Here is a 16,233-nt window from a genome sequence, read left to right as displayed (position 1 = left end):
GCAATTATACACAATATAGTTTTATGAAAAATTTGCTTAAACTATTCAATTGCCAAGAAACCTTGAAATGATGAAAAATTCAAAACAAATAATTGCTGATTGAGGTCTCTGGCAATACCTATGAGTCGGGCATTAAGCCAAAGTCATATAGTATAATGCCCGATTCATATGCCACATCCCAACGAAAACTATGAATGCACCTAGTTACTTTGTTCAAGTAACTAACAAAACATTTTAGCTATAAACTAGCTGCCTTCATAGTTTTCCATATACATTTTTTTCGATTACTAATTTTGCATTTTTTATTTTTAAACCAAAGCGAAAGAAAAATACAAAATCACACACACAAAGCAGCTTCGTACACACACATTTCGGCACCAACTCTGGACTTTGGAAGCAACTTGCACTCACACACACACACACACATACTTGCATATGCCTAACACATACACATTTACATACTTACATATATAGTAAGCAGTTACATAAATATTAAACTTTTAAAACTAATATGGCACATGGCTTAATTTTAATGGTTTTTTTTAGATTTTTTTATTTATTTATTTTTGTTAGTTTTTCTTTCAACTGAAATAAATGCACAATATTTGTATGCAAATATTATTTGTTCAAAAGACAAAATCGAGGCTCTGCATATTTATTTTGTTTAAGTTTATTTTAAATGCCAAACTTAGTTTAAGTTTAGTCAGCTTAAGTTGAAGATTGCGCAGCTGTTGCTGCTTTGTCTGCCACGCTTATCTGCCCATTGTCCACTTTACGGTGGCCAAAAAATGCAGCGATGCATTCAACTGCAACTTTGCGAAAACCCCCCTCCACACACCTAACCCCCCTAAGTCCACCGCTCATGTGTGCTGCTTTGTCAAACCGTTGGCTGCTCATGTCAAGCAGCTGTCCCGGGCGCACGTTGCGGCGGCTGTCCTCGATCTGCGACACTGACTACACGGCAACCCCCCCCCCCCCCTCAACAACCCTTCATTCATTTTGCTACACTGCTCCCCCCTTTGGAGCTGGCGACGTTTATTGACGTCGAGATACCACATTATGAACATTAATACAACACTCGTTTATGTCGCTTACTTACAAGCCGCAACGACTGCTCCTTGGCCAAGTCTGTTGTTGTTGTTATTTTTGTTGTTGGCCAAGTCCAGCTAGAGCCATGAAAATAATTTTCCAATTTCCCAAACGCTGTGTGTGTCGATCTACGGGTTTTGTTGCCTGGGCTGGGGTTTCTTGGTCCATTGTGAGGGGGCGTCGCGAGTTCGTGTTGCCAGCGCTGCGACTGCAACTCTCAACTGAAACTCTCGACTCTTGTGCAGCGCAATTGCATTTGAATTGGCTGCATGAGTCCATAAACTGCAGCCGATCAATCGCTGCAGTGCCCAATCCCCCTCCTCCTCAACGTCCCACCAACCCGCTGCTCACCCACCTGCTTGTGATAGACACGATCGCGCGGTAGTAAAATACCGGGTATAGACTTAGTAGATCTTCTGCCTTGGACCCAGGCGGCGGCACGTTGACGACATGTCTGCGCGGGCTCTGTGGTGCATCTTCCAATCTGGTTGTTGGCCTCGTCTAGCTCTTGCAACCGCCACCCTATCGCCTCGCCCCCGCTGACCGCACTGGCTGCCTGATTGCTGTCGTTTGTTGCAGTTGTTAAGAGTTGTAGCTTTCATGTCTTGGCCACACTTTTTGACCAACATTTTGTGTTGGTTTTAGCTTTGGCTACGACTCTTGGCCAACCTTTGTGCTGCGGCTTTGGCTTTGCCTCTTGCCTATGTCTGCCTGTGTTGTTTTTTTCCATTTTGCCCAAATCGTTTTGTGGATGCTCATTGATCGCCTGCGCTACTTTCTGAAAATTGCCACAGACGTGCCTTTTGTGCCTTGTAATTAACAGTTTCGAACAGAGACCTCTTTGATTAGAATCATTTTTGGGCGCGTTTTTCCATTTCATCCCAGCTCGCCCTCTCACTCAGAAACCTTGATGCTGTATCAGTTAAACTCAGAGCCAAGATTTAGCTGCAATCAAACTGATCGCAATGTCAGATATTAAACATTTCGGCCAATAGCAAAACGTTTGACTAGAAAATAATACATATACTAGATATAAACGTAATGTACCTTTTTTTTTATTTAATTTTTTAAGTAGCCAGGTTAAGGTTTTCAAAAAAAAATTTATAATTTTATTTATATAATACAAACTTTTTATGATGTGTTAAAATGCATCCATCAGAAATTTTGTATACCACTTATGAAATTATATGAGCCCCAAAATCTATTCTATTTTGTAATTTTTATCCAAACACCAGAAGTTGCAAAAAAACATATTTATTTACATATAATATAATATAAATATTTATTTGTTTTCAGTAATTTTTTCTAAGCAGGCGATTTTTTTTTCTTTAAACCAAAAAACCGATTGAATGTTGTAATGTTAAATTTCAAATTTTCTCAAATTTAGCAAACATTTATGTTTTCTAACTGATCATATTATTGTTGGCTTTAAGCTTTCAAATATCGGTGTAAAAGATAAAAAAAGGTCTCTATATCTCTCGAAACATTTAAAAAATCGTATTAAAATAACAAGAATATGTAGTGAAAACAATTGTACAAGAGTTCTTAACCACAATTCAAATTTTTTTTAATATTACAAACCGAACTTACAGGCATTAAAAAAAAATGCCTCATCTATACCGAAAGATAATGAAAGAAAAATATATCATATCCTCTGGCTTAGATCTCTAATACTTATATAAGCTTCGTATATATCAGCTTATATTTGATCTCTCCAGAAACCCTTTTATCTTTCTTGAATATAAAGATATATTTCCGCAATATGGCCTTCCTTGACAAAAATGTATCCATTGCCCATTTTTACATTACCTTCTCCCCAAACTTAGTCAAAGCGTTGTCACCCAGCAAATACCTGTCATTTATGTGTTGCATTTTTTCTTGAACAACTTTTAAAAATGCCGCTCGAATATAAATTCACAGTTGACCTAACATGAACTTAGCCCAAAGGCCCGAATCATATCTGCAGGCATATTATTATTATTTTTTTCTATGTACTAATGCTTATTAAAACTAAATAAAGTTATAACTGTTACCAGAGCAGACACGAAGCCCAAGTCGAACAACAACAACTACGTTGGCCATAAAAACTATATAATAAAATATAATGCAGCAATTCATAATTTTTGGTTAAACAGCTTAACCTTTGCTATGGTCCAAGACGGCTTGAAAGCGAGACAGGGTCGTGGGGGGCGGGGCGCAGCCTGTGCCACGTTCTTGTGTGACCAAAATACAAAAAAAAATCTGCTCCTTATTCGATATGCATGTTGTTGTAGTTGCAGTTGTTGTTGTTGTTGTTGTTATTGGCAGCACAATTCGGTTACGTAGTTACATCAACTACTTTACGGTCATTATGCATTTAAAACACGCGGTCACGATCTCCGCGCTGAGTTAGTAACTGCGCAGAAGGCAGCCAGGCAGAGGTCCAACCAAAAGCGCAGTCAGCCCGAAAACAGTTAAAAAAAAAGAAGAAAAAACACCCAAAAAAAAGCCAAAAATCAAAGCCAAGTTAAGCCATAGTTATAGCCGCAGCCCGTTGCAAACGCCCGAGAAAGCTGCAGCTCGCGGGCTCCAAAGCTGCATTTCTTTTGGCCAAATTCACAAACTGGAATTTCTTTCACTCGCTCCTCGTCGTCGTCGACGTCTTCTGCATTTCAATGAAAATAAAATTTTTGCCTGGCTTATTGATTCGAATTGTGGCACATTTTTTCTTCGAAATACCCTTGCTGAGGGAATAGTTATTTTGTCACGAAATGTGTTACCCAAAAGAGGAGACCAATCCGACTTCACATAGTATCATCTGCTGAGTTCGTCTTCCAACCTCTCTCTTCTTGAGCAAACTAGGCTCTCAGTATTTAAAGTATATATAGTTGTCGTCTCATTCAGAAACTGAATTGGGCGGATCGAACCACTTAATCGTATAGCTGCCATAGGCACTAACGATAGAACAGTTTTCAGATATCCTGGCCAGACTCAGATATTACGAACTTTACTGTTCCCCTCACACATTTGAAAACTTTTTAATAAAATACCTGTAAGGGTATTTAGTCTTCGGCATGATGGAGATAGCCCGTCTTTCCGCTTTTTTGCTGCCTTCTTCTCATGTCCTCCGGACTCGTTTTCTTTTACGACATTCGACTGGCACTCGGGCACAGGATCATCAAAGCTAATGGCCAAAGTCAATTGACAATTATTGACCATGGCCAAGCGATGTGATTCGCAAAGCTTTTCATCCCCAACTATTCAGATCTAATTTGTAACTTCACGATTATTTTCGGTTGGTTGTTTATGAAATGAAATGGTTAATAATGGCTAATTGAATTTCTGTTGCCTTCGGCGACAAATCATTTATCTTGATTTACGCGCATTGTGTGGCTCTGGGAGGTGGGGAGGGGCGGCCAACTCTGGAGTTCAGTTTGGTTGTTTATTTGGCCTAAATGCAAGTTTCTGTTGTGCCATAAAGTATCTTGTGGCGAGGAGAGTTTTGCACTGATAGCTTAAAGATTTGTTTGCAATTTTCTTTTTCCCTACACTTGAACTTTGTGCTTTTTATGTGATTGCAGTTCTTCTTCTTATACTCAGCTGTATAATTTAATGCAATTGTAATTTTTATTTATTCAACTTTGCGGCATATTTAAAATTGACAATTCACTTAGCAAATGGCAGAAAATGAACAAAATGAATGTAAACACTTATCGGGAATTTGAGTTTTGTTTATTTTTACAATTTGCACACAGAAGTCATTTGTCGGCGATTTTATTTAAGTTTATAATTGAACGCTTAAAATAGCCAGCATTTGATAATTGTTGACTTAAAAACAAAAATAATTGAAAATTGATGTATTTATTATATGTATTAAGATAATACCTAGCAATTAATATTGACTGAATTTATTGAAATTATGTTAAGAAATATTTATAGCAATTTTTTATATATGTTTTTGGTAATAAAATAAATTAGGTATTTGACTAGTTTTAATTTAACTTATATATAATTTACTCTAGATCTTTTTCGAAAATATATAATCTGATTAAAAAAAATCGGTTAAATATCGGTACAAAATTTTAAATAATAATTATTTTAAGGATAAATAATTTTTATAGAAGAAAAACTAATATGAAAAATATTTATTAAAAATCAAATAACTTCATAATTTGCCTAGTTTAAACAAAATGGGTAGGAAGAGACCAACTTCTAGATCTAGAAAAACATGAAGGGGGAAAAAAATAGGGAAGCATTTCGATTAGAATTCGAATTAACACTTTATGCCAAAACTATAGCCCGATAAATAAACACTAATAGACTCCAGCTTATGAGCTCTTTAAACAACAATTTTCCAGCTTTATCGCATAAACAAATCCAAATAGCGATCGGTTACTTTGCGGGGTTAACTCTAATGAACCCATTTGGCAATTTGTTTGCCTCATTTTACATTGTGGCTCAATGTATTGGCTTTCAATTGACAGTTGGCAACTTGAAGTACGCTTTGCGTGCAGCCACAGACAGCTTGAACCAATCCAATCGCATAATGAAATTCAAAGAGCTGCTCGCTTAAAAAACTTAGCTGAAATGCGAGACATTAAAACGACACATTACGTCCCATAGGCTGGCATTTGGCAATGCAATCAAATTCAAATTCACACCGCAATCGGATACGTCGTTGACGACGCGTTGGACACACAGCGATGCCATCAGAGTTTGGCCACAAAAGCCGCCAAAACTGGCCAATTCATTAGGCTGCCGCAAACCAGCTGCAAGTCAAACCGTTAAAAATGCCACTTGTAAATTTTGCGTAATGTGCAAAAGATACTTTTTTTTTCTGTTTTTGTTTTTTTTTGAGTAGCAACAGATACTTTTTGGCGTTTTGTATGCGCTGACTAATTAAGCAAATGAAAACAGCAGCAAGAAAAAAAAATGCTGATATAAGACGCATTCTTAACAGCGATTGAGTATGTTTAAAGCTATGCAAATTTAGAAGTGCTGATGTCTAATTTGAATTTCAAATAGGCGCAGCACGACAAATATGAGTAGCAAATATATATATATATATATATATATGTGTATGTATGTGTGCATAATTTTTTGCTGTTTTACTACACTCAAGCACACACATACACACACAACAAAGATGTACATATATTGATAGGCAAACTTTTGTGTCGCTGCCAATTAACACTTGACGGCGCACGCTGCGTATGCGCAATGTCTTCTCAATTTTAACGACAAGTCAACCGACCCACCCACCTCCCTTCCACACCCAGTCAACTATTTATGACTCTTGTGTTGAGGGCGTCGCCGCTTAGTTTAATTTTTGTAAATTTAATTAAACGGTCTGTTGTCTTTTGCGCAGTTCGTGTTTGAGTCCACGTCCACGTCCATGTTGTCTCAATTGGACATAAATCATGCGAGTGACGCAATTTCGTCATTTTCCATTTTCTAGATATTGTTGTTGTTGTTGTGTGTGGGTGTGGCCCATGTTTATGTTGAGCTACTTTTGAAGTGAACGCTGGACGCCGATTCGCTGGAATACGTACATTTTTTTGGCCCAGCGCCAGGTGAACTGCACATACACAAAACCTCATTTGTCTTTGTTGAGTTCGATTAGAGCTGGAGTTTTAAACTAATTTCTGCTTATTACTTATTTTTTAGATGCCTGCGGTCTGTCGGATGTGACACACATTGAATCCCTGCAAGAAAAGTCTCAGTGCGCGTTGGAGGAATATTGTCGAACGCAGTATCCGAATCAGCCCACGAGATTTGGCAAATTGCTACTAAGATTGCCATCTTTGCGTACCGTCTCCTCACAAGTAAGTAACATCTATGGCAAAATAATGAAACTTGGCGTCAATACAATTTCAAATAATAGAATCCTTATATGAGCTGTTATTATAGAGCTGTAACTTTGATTTAAGTTAACTTTTAAATATATAAAAGATCCTGAGTTATGTAACTATGTAATCTGGTATATTAGCTGATAAGCTAGACCTAGCACTGTGCTCTTCGTGACACAGCACAAAAAACCAAAGATCTTGAGATTTGAATACTTATTCGAATTCATGATAGTTATAAAAATCACCCAAAACCCTTTATCACCCACATAATCCACATGCTGATTTCTTTCGTCTTCTGCTTTTCTATTCACCAGGTCATTGAGCAGTTGTTTTTTGTGCGTCTAGTCGGCAAAACGCCCATCGAAACGCTGATACGCGACATGTTGCTGAGCGGCAACAGTTTCTCTTGGCCCTATCTGCCTTCGATGTGACACACAATGTGGCGCCAATTGACAACAACTTGATCATCAGCCGCAGCTGTGGCGGCCGCTGTGGCAGCCAATCATAGCAACACTACGCTCAACATCAATCCCTGCAACAACAACAACATCACTAGCAACAGCAACATTGGCGGCGGCGGCGGCGGCGACGGCAGCGGCAGCGATGGGTGTGGGGGCATTGCTGTTGCTGGCAATCACAGCCACGATCACAGCAATGTTGCTGCCATGCATGCAACATACGGCAACGGCGGCAACGGCGGCAACAACTGCAACAACAGCCTAAACAGCGTTTGCAATCAGCAGCAAATCAGCAACTACAGCAACAACAACATGAACGCCAGCGGTTTTCTTGGCGCCGGCTGCAGCAGCAATGGCAGCGGCAGCAGCAGCGATTATATGGCCCATGCAACAGCTGCTGCTGCTGCATATGTGACACCAGCAGCAATTGCAACAACAACAACAACAATGCCAGCGGCAGTGAACACAACAACAATGCTGTCTAATTACTGCGATGCAGCCACTATGATGATGGCCGCTGCCGCTGTCAATGCAAATCAGTGCCTGCAACAACACCACCAGCGATTGCTGCTGGCCAGCAGCAACAGCAGCCACAGCCACAGCAGCAACAACAGCAATAGCCATGAGCAGTTGGCCACGGCAGCGGTCATGGCCTCCTCCTCGTCCTCAGCTGGCTCGCTGTCGTCGGCATCGTCCACACCGACAGCAACGGCCGTCGCGACAGCCCAGCAACAACAGCAACAGTCGCTGCCATCGCCGCCAAATTTAATCGATATCAGCGAAGTTCCTCTCATTGTGGATGTCAAGTAGTGTAATTATTTATGCATATTGAAAAAACAAAAAAACAAAAAACCAACAAAAAAAATCTCTAATGAAAAATGTAAAAAAAAAAACAAAAACAAGAAACGAGAATCGTGTAGCTTAATTGTTTTAAAATCTCCTTTAGTTGTTGTAACTTGTACATAAACAATTTTCAACTTTCACCCAGGCGCCCACAACTGACAGCCAAATGTGGTTTTGTATCTTGTAGATACAAAGCTGCTCCCTGGTTAACAGTACCAGAAGAAGAAAAAGATTAAAATAAATCCTTAACGTTTAACGCTTAAAGATTTTTGAATTCTCTTTTTTCTTTGGGCGTCCATCAGTTCTACTATATGTCTGTATAATATTTAAAGGCACTGAGTTCTACTTAATTTTTAAATCAAATGAAAACTAAACTAAAGTAAAATTCTTGATATACCCTACCACAAACGAAATATAACAAATAAAATACACAAAAAAGACAAATGTAAATGTATGTTAGGCAAAATATTTATGTATTTCTTGTAGCATATATATATATATATATTTATACATCTATATATATATACATTTATATATACTAGACAGCTATAACTATATAGGTCTATGCGTTTTATAGTGTACTTTAAACTCTAATCTCCCAGTGGTTTGCAGAATTATACCAAAAATATATTTTTACTTTATGTGTGGCAATTATATTTTGTGTGTGCTTTAGCAATTTTTTTTACTTTATTTTACTTTAAGTAAAATGTAAAAAAATAAAATCAAATATCATGAGGAAATTAAGAAAATCAAATTCTCAACTGCTCCAAGCCATGTCTCAAAGATGTGGCAAAAATTTAACGAAAATATAAATTTTACTTTCATTATTTTACACTGCAAAATTTAGCTAATTTTTTATATTTTATAAACAATTTTAAAAAAAATGCGGGCAATACCAATTCAGTGCAAGTTTTCAGTTTTAAAACGATCTAATAGAATAAGCATTATTTTATTTATATGTATAAATATAAACGTTTTATATATTTTATAATAATAAAAATTGCGTTTTTAAAGAAAGTTTCTATTGTTTTCCTTTTACTATTAAATTGTTTAATAATTATTTATTATTTTTTTATAAAGAAGAAGACGAAATATACGAAAGCCATATCAAATAAATTCTTGTGGAGTTTTATTCTTTTTATTTTTTGGGATATATCCTGATATAACTTGGTATGGATACAAAGCAGACTTGAATTACTTTATCACAAATCTATTTAGTTTAAATAGATTTCATTTTGTCTTTCAATGAATTGCATTCTCATTTTTAATACTTTTCAACAGCAACTGCAGCCAAAGTTTTGTACATAATATTGTGTTAAACCTTTTAAAAAGTATAGCAAATAATTAATAATAATATTAATAAAAACCAATAAAAATTTGTTCGTAATTTTCGTTCATTGTCGAGTATTTGCGCATTATTGATAAGCAAACATTGTGTAAATAAAATATAAAACTATATATTATAATAATTGAAAAATTACAGTTAGTTATTAAAAAGCATCGCATGAGCGCGTGTAAATACAATTTCGAGGTGCGAAATATGTAAATTAATTGATAATAAATGTCAACCGAATGGTAAATATATGCATATACACCGTAGAGCTGAGCAAGTGCAGCTATAGACATAGATCAAGTACACATATATATATAAAAACCTTATCACAGTTGATAGTCGTGGAAGAGCGAGAGGGTGGGGGAATGTGTATGAATGTGTGTGTATATATGCATGTGTGTGAATCAAAATTGACATTCATAAAGTACAGCCAAATATAAAATTTCCGCATTATGCAAAAATGTTGATTGCGGCAATCGAAGAAAAAGCATATTTATATATATATATATATTTAAGTATTAATTAGTTTAAACGAAAACGTAAAAACTGTTTGTTTTTGATAATTTCGATATGGAAATCCAGTGTCAGTTAAAGTAATTTTGTTTAATAAAAAATACATGAAATAACAAAGAGGATTCTTTTTTGCAATTGATTATATTCTAACTCTCATAACTCTCTCTCTCTCTCTCTCTCTCTTTCTCTCTCTCACCCACTCTCTCTGCCACCATATCCTATGTGTTGCAAAATAAATGCTCAAGTCATGCTGCAGCTGAGGCGTGAACCCCGCTTACGACCTCTATACAAATGACCCTCGGCATGGGCATGGGCATGGGCATGGGCATGAGCATGGGGCTTGGCCAATTACCCCGTACTGCTCCAAAATTGCCAATAATGAGACATGCAGCTCGCGCGCTTAGCCTCTGTAATGGATTGCCATGGATTGGTATCAATTGCAGGTCAATTCCTCAACGCCACGAAAATTTCACGCGCCGACAAGATAATCGTCGCACATAATGCCGGGATTCCCTAGTTTGCTGCAAGCAACTCCGAACCAAGTTCGAAAGGATCGTGCAACGCAGACAGCGTGTTGCCAGTTGCCAGTTGCACAGTTGTTGCATGAACAAATTGCGGCTGTCTTGCGGCCCGTCGCTGCCGTTGCCGAATGACAAATTAGATATCGAAAACAACAATTTGATCGACAGGCGATCGCCACCGAAACAAGCCGAAAAAAGTGCAGCAAAAGTACAAAAAACAAGGGTATAAAAAAATAAAGAAAGATTGCTTTGCGATTCGAGCCGTGAGTCCAAATTGCCAGCACAAAATAAGGAAGGCACTTTTTTTAAACCGTTGCAGAGAGTCTCACGGTTTCGTCACTAAATGTGTAACGCAGAGAAGGAATTAACGACTACATAAAGATTATATATATATATTCTCTTCATTCTAAGCCTACTGTCAAGAAACTAAAACCTATGGATCGGTCCACTATATCATATGCCTAAGGAGTGATCGGATGAAAATTATCTTGTGGCATGAAATACTAATTTGTGTTTCAATAGATCTTTGGGGGTTATTCAAATGGGATAAGTATGTCATATAGAAAATATCGGTATGGAAAATTGTTCAATTCTCTGCACATAACTGTAAAATCGTAAGGCACATGTGTACAAGGGTATTTCATCAACGGTCTGCAGCAGATAGACGTTCTTTCCTGGCTATTTTTTTGCGGTTGGGGCAAGCGTATCCAAAGGAGTTGATGAAGGTGTTGATTTGATTACTTTTATGTAAGCGGCGCAGGCAGAGCTGCAGTTTGAAAGATCTGCTGCAGTTGAACATATTTTTCCAAATCGTGATCGCGGCAATTTTGGGATGGATCGATTTCGAGTCTGCCTTCAATTGTGCCGACTGACTGTGACGGACGGTGGAACGGCAGGGAGTGGGTGTAGATTCTCTGTGCCTGCCCCGCGGCCAATATCTAAATGTGAAAAATGATTTGACTTTAATGGCCGCCACTGAGTGATCATCTGATCAGATGATCATCCGATGATCAGCACAGCCTTGGACTCGCTGTAGGTGTTAAGATTTTGTGACCAATTGGCTTGATAATCCGCAGTGTTGCCACCTTCCGTCAGAGTTAACGGTTGCAACTATTTTGCATGCCATGCGATCATTTTGCAACCCGCCCCATCCCCTCTCTCTCTCTCTCTCTCTTTTAGTCAGTCTCTCTACAAAACTGGGAACTGGAATCTGGCTAGGCAAATGATTGATTCGTTCTGCGGTGCTGGAGAACGTGGGAATTTGGCTTGAAGAATCGAAGGTGTGTCCGCGCACTACTTTTCGTACTGCAAATTATTATCTTTACGAGCTGTAAATGAGTTATGGAAAATTAGTCGAATTACGTGTATCCAGCATGGCCTAGAGTTAACCACGACTAATGCAATAATCCGTATGTATATTTGGGGCATACCATCTGGCAAAAATTACTCACTTTTGTGGTGTTAACTTGCCGCAACTAATTGAGTTCTTAAGTAATATAGGATTATTTGGGAAAATTTCGATAATTTCCTTATAATGATATCTATTTAAATATTTCAAATTATTATTTCAAATTATTATTTTAAATTATTTATATAAATAATAAAACAACAGATATAATACAAAAATCAAAATATAAAGCATATAAATAGCAAATAAAAATAAATATATTTTATGAATACCCTTTATGCTTGAAAATATTTATTATTTGAATGAGGGAATTGAAATATGATGAAAAAGACTACATTGGATAAATAATATACTTAACATATTAAAACTACTTACGAATAGGGCTTAGCAGTACGTTCCATTTACCAGATGTGCATACCTCTGCAGCCACAAATTATTTGTTTCGGCACAAATATATTTCAGCTATTTATTTAATTCTCTTTAGCTATTTATTTAGATAATTTATAAGTTTCCGTTGTTTCGCTTGAAATATTTATCAAATTAAAAAGAAAAAAATCAAACAACAAAGATTTATGCATGGCAAAGCTAAGCATAACTACTGTGTGTTGCTTGCAACACCAGGCAACAGAGTGCAGCATACACTTGGACACACACGCACAAGCACGAACGAACAGGCTGACAGTGTGGCCCGCACAAAGCCGTCACAAAGACCCAAAGATATTAGTGTGCATTTTTCAATCCTTTGACGATGGTCAAAATAAAATATTATTTCGCGCGTTAATACGCAAAAATAAGCGACTGGTTGGGTGGCTGCCACGGCTAGGCGGGTGGGCAGCCATGAACTGGTATATCCCGCTCCCCCCGCTCCGTACACTCTCTTAGCCTGCTGCCTCTGCTCCACGCTCTGCTGTTGTTTGGCCGAGAAGTTACGATGGGTCGCTGCGTCGACTCTGGCAATTGCAACGTGAATTTGTGACTCGTTAAGAGCGCGTGGCACTGGTCCCGGGGGCAAGGATCGGGTTAGGCAGTACCCGCTGCCGGCTGCCGGTACCGTGGCCGGGACCGTCGCCATGGGTGGGCCTCCGCGCCTCTGATGCAAAACGCTTTTGACAATTTGTACTTGTTGCTGCAGCGGCTGCGGCGCGTTATAAATTATTAAAATAGAAAATAGCATTCAATTTCGATTTTTTGGCATGCGGTGTGAAATATGTGTAATTGGAAAACAAATTCCTCCATTGCCTAATTTATGACTTGTGAAAATTGCAAAGATATTTATTGCGATTCGCCCCAACTAGCCAAGCCATTTGTTGGCTCTGCTAATTAAATTATGAAATGCGTCTGCGGAAAGGCAAATATCATGCACTTCGCAATCCCTTAACCCCTGCCGCCGCCCCTCCCCCTCTCTGAGACGTAAAAAGGACCACATGTCCGATTCGTTTTTTGGGGTATTCAATTTCATGCGCTTACAATAGATTTTATGTAAATTCTCGTAATGTGACAAAACAGGGAAACACACGCACACACACACACACACACATTGCGATGACATTTAAACAAAACATAAGCGTCGAGCGAGGGGGTTAAGCTGGCGGGGCGGGGTAGGGGTTAAGGCGCTGATGTGCCTAATGAAATTGGACACCGGCGTTGTCCACTTTGTGCCCCTTTTTGCCAAGCACTTTGGCATCATTTTGAGCCACATAAATTAATGTATCGTGCGCATGTCGCTGGCGAGACAACGAGAGAGAAAGAGCGAGACAGACAGCGAGAAAGAGAGAGAGATATGTGGATGGAGTTAGCAACCCGAAAATTATGCAAATCAAAGACAGAATCTGGGCTGGCATCGCCTGCATATGCAAAATGTTTAACCCTTAATTGGCCCATACGGCCGGGGCGACATTCTGTGGCCACCGGCCGCTCACCTATCGCTGACATTGATAGCCATCGCCGGAGCCAGAGCCAGCGGCAGCGACAGATTCGAGATATGCGCCCCCGCCGTCAACTTTTTCAATTACACAACAGACAAACTGGAGCTGAAGCTGAAGTTGGAGCTGAAGCTGGACCTGAAGCTGGTTATGTGTGGGCAAGTCTCTGACTCTGTCTCTAATTCCCTGCTTCCGCCCCTGCCCTTGCTTGTTGCCCTGGCGCTGGCGTGAATTATCTGTGCAAACAGCCAGTGACAGGCGTTGAATTGCCACAGTTCTCTTTCTCTGCCCACTGCCCCCCACCGTGCTCCTCCTGGTTCGCAGTCCGAGCCGTGTCCAGTGGCAGTTTGTCGCATAATATGTTAATCAGCGCTCCCTGACATGTCACAGCCACATTTTGCAGCGCTTGAGTACCATACAAATTGCGGGTGGTTTCACAATTGCCAACAAACAATACGCAACGATGTTATGGGCGGTAATTGTATTTTCTGTTCAACCACAGGGTTAGGTGTATTTGTAGAGTAAATACGATATATAATATACAGTTATATGATGTCTCAGCGTTATAAACTTTCTAAAGATAACATATAACATATAATCAATTTAATTTCCTTAATAAATCTAGTTTAATTTTTATTTTAAATAATATACTCTATTATTTCTTATTATATTTTAAACAAAGCAAAGCTGAGCAAAAAAATATTATTATTTTCTTAATAACTTTTTTATTAACTGTCTCTTAATCATACGCCTCTTGGGTCAGAGAAAAGACATTCAAATGTGTTCACGTATCAATTTTAATTTAACTTCTCTAAGAAATCGAGTTATATTTGTATTATTTAAGCGTATATAAAATTAAAATATGCTCATTTGTATTTTTAGACTATTATATATTTCCTAATATATTTTATATTTATCATACAATCATAATGAAACTTGAAGACCATAAAGATTGTATTCAAATATGAGCCCATACAAAAGATTAATATAAAAAAAATCAAGTTGTATTTATTTTTCAATTTCTGCATTGGGGAAGCGTATCCAAAATTAATATCTATGTATACCATATGTTAAAAATGCCGAGAACTGATCAAAAACTCGTGTACAGAAATCGATACATGTCAAATTTGAAAAAAATGGTTAAGATTAACCTAATAAGCCCGAATTTGGTCAAGTTGTCTCAATATAAAAAAAACTTCCATATCAAAGCCAACTTTTCGATGGATCGGTCCCATAGCAGCTATATGATATAGTGGTCCGCTGTTGATAATATTTTTCAAATATGTAGGTAGCATAGTGAGCATGTCCCCTATAACAAACTCTGCCTCTCAATAAAATTCAGAAAATTAAATTGCATGTTGAACAGCATACCTCGACTTATTAAATCAATTTATAAAGAAGGTCGCTGGCTCGAATCTTAGACTTGATCTTATATCTGACGCGTTTTGCAGTCTCTTTCCACCAATTTCTAGCTATAAGCAGGCTATATTTTATATTGATACCTCCTTCCACCTTCCCCTTCTCCTCCTGTAATTGCTGTAAAATAATAATGCGAAAATATTTATACCCAATCTGTCCAGTTACAGTTACACGCATCCATTTTGCATGTCCATATTTTACGAGACGTTCGCTGCTCCGTTTAATAAACGAACGCGCGCACAATAAAAGCCAAGGGGATTTGGGTGAAGGGGTGTACAGAGGTTTTTTTTGGCAATAAATTGGCATTTAAATTAATACAATTTGAATTATGTGGCCTGTAACGGGCAATGGGGCAAAAACATGGCGCAGCCCCCCACAGCGTTAATTTTCAATAAAAATCGCACATCCGCGAAATTATCATGAACTCAGCACAACAAAGTCGAGTGTGTGTGTTTGTGCCCTGGGAGATTATCAAATTGATTCCAATTAACACTTGCCACTGCATCAAAGCTACAGTTCAAGCCAGGTATGCAAACCTTATAAATATTTCACGTTTTTACGGTTAACAGAGCCACAACAAGATCAGGCCAAGTGGAGGCCCCAAGCTCCATTCTCGGGGGGAGCGGAAATCAAGTTTATGGCGGCAAACCCTTTTCTTTTTTTTTCGATTTGTTCTGCTTTTTTTTTGGTCTTTGCCTTTTTACACCAATCTCCAAGCCCGCACATAAGTTAAGCGCACTTTGTCGTTATTCGTAATTCGAATTGACAAACGTTCGTGCAGCAGGGGCTTTGCCCCGCCACCCACCACCCGCCAACCGTTCCACAGCTGACCAGGCGTTTCCACTAAGTCCTCTGGCGCAGCTCGTGTGAAATGATAAATATTCCATAATTTCGCTTGG

The 16,233-nt window shown here is 38.4% G+C and overlaps 2 protein-coding genes across 3 annotated transcripts in view; both read left to right on the top strand.

The window, feature by feature from the left end:
• Positions 1 to 8,281, top strand: part of svp (COUP transcription factor 2) — a 32,638-nt gene extending 24,357 nt beyond the window's left edge. For both annotated transcript variants that reach the window (XM_064700406.1, XM_064700407.1), the window contains 2 exons: positions 6,736 to 6,893; positions 7,232 to 8,281. In XM_064700406.1, coding sequence (XP_064556476.1) covers positions 6,736 to 6,893; positions 7,232 to 7,348 — 275 coding nt within the window. In that variant the 3' untranslated portion in view covers positions 7,349 to 8,281. The remainder of the gene's footprint in view (positions 1 to 6,735; positions 6,894 to 7,231) is intronic.
• Positions 7,583 to 8,185, top strand: LOC135440951 (myb-like protein A). Its single transcript, XM_064700370.1, has one exon. The coding sequence runs from the start codon at positions 7,583 to 7,585 to the stop codon at positions 8,183 to 8,185; it is 603 nt and encodes a 200-aa protein (XP_064556440.1).
• Positions 8,282 to 16,233: the final 7,952 nt, after the last annotated feature.

This window comes from Drosophila montana, unplaced genomic scaffold (genome assembly GCF_035044405.1).
Source record: "Drosophila montana isolate Dmon_TW-CO22-7 unplaced genomic scaffold, ASM3504440v1 contig_1761_1, whole genome shotgun sequence".
Lineage (NCBI taxonomy): Eukaryota > Metazoa > Arthropoda > Insecta > Diptera > Drosophilidae > Drosophila > Drosophila montana.
Note: the sequence above shows the minus strand (reverse complement) of the source record. Positions and strands in the feature narration are given on the sequence as shown.

Excerpts from the sequence above, each read along its gene's own strand:
- LOC135440951 (XM_064700370.1), top strand. The coding sequence starts at position 7,583 with ATGCATGCAACATACGGCAACGGCGGCAACGGCGGCAACAACTGCAAC.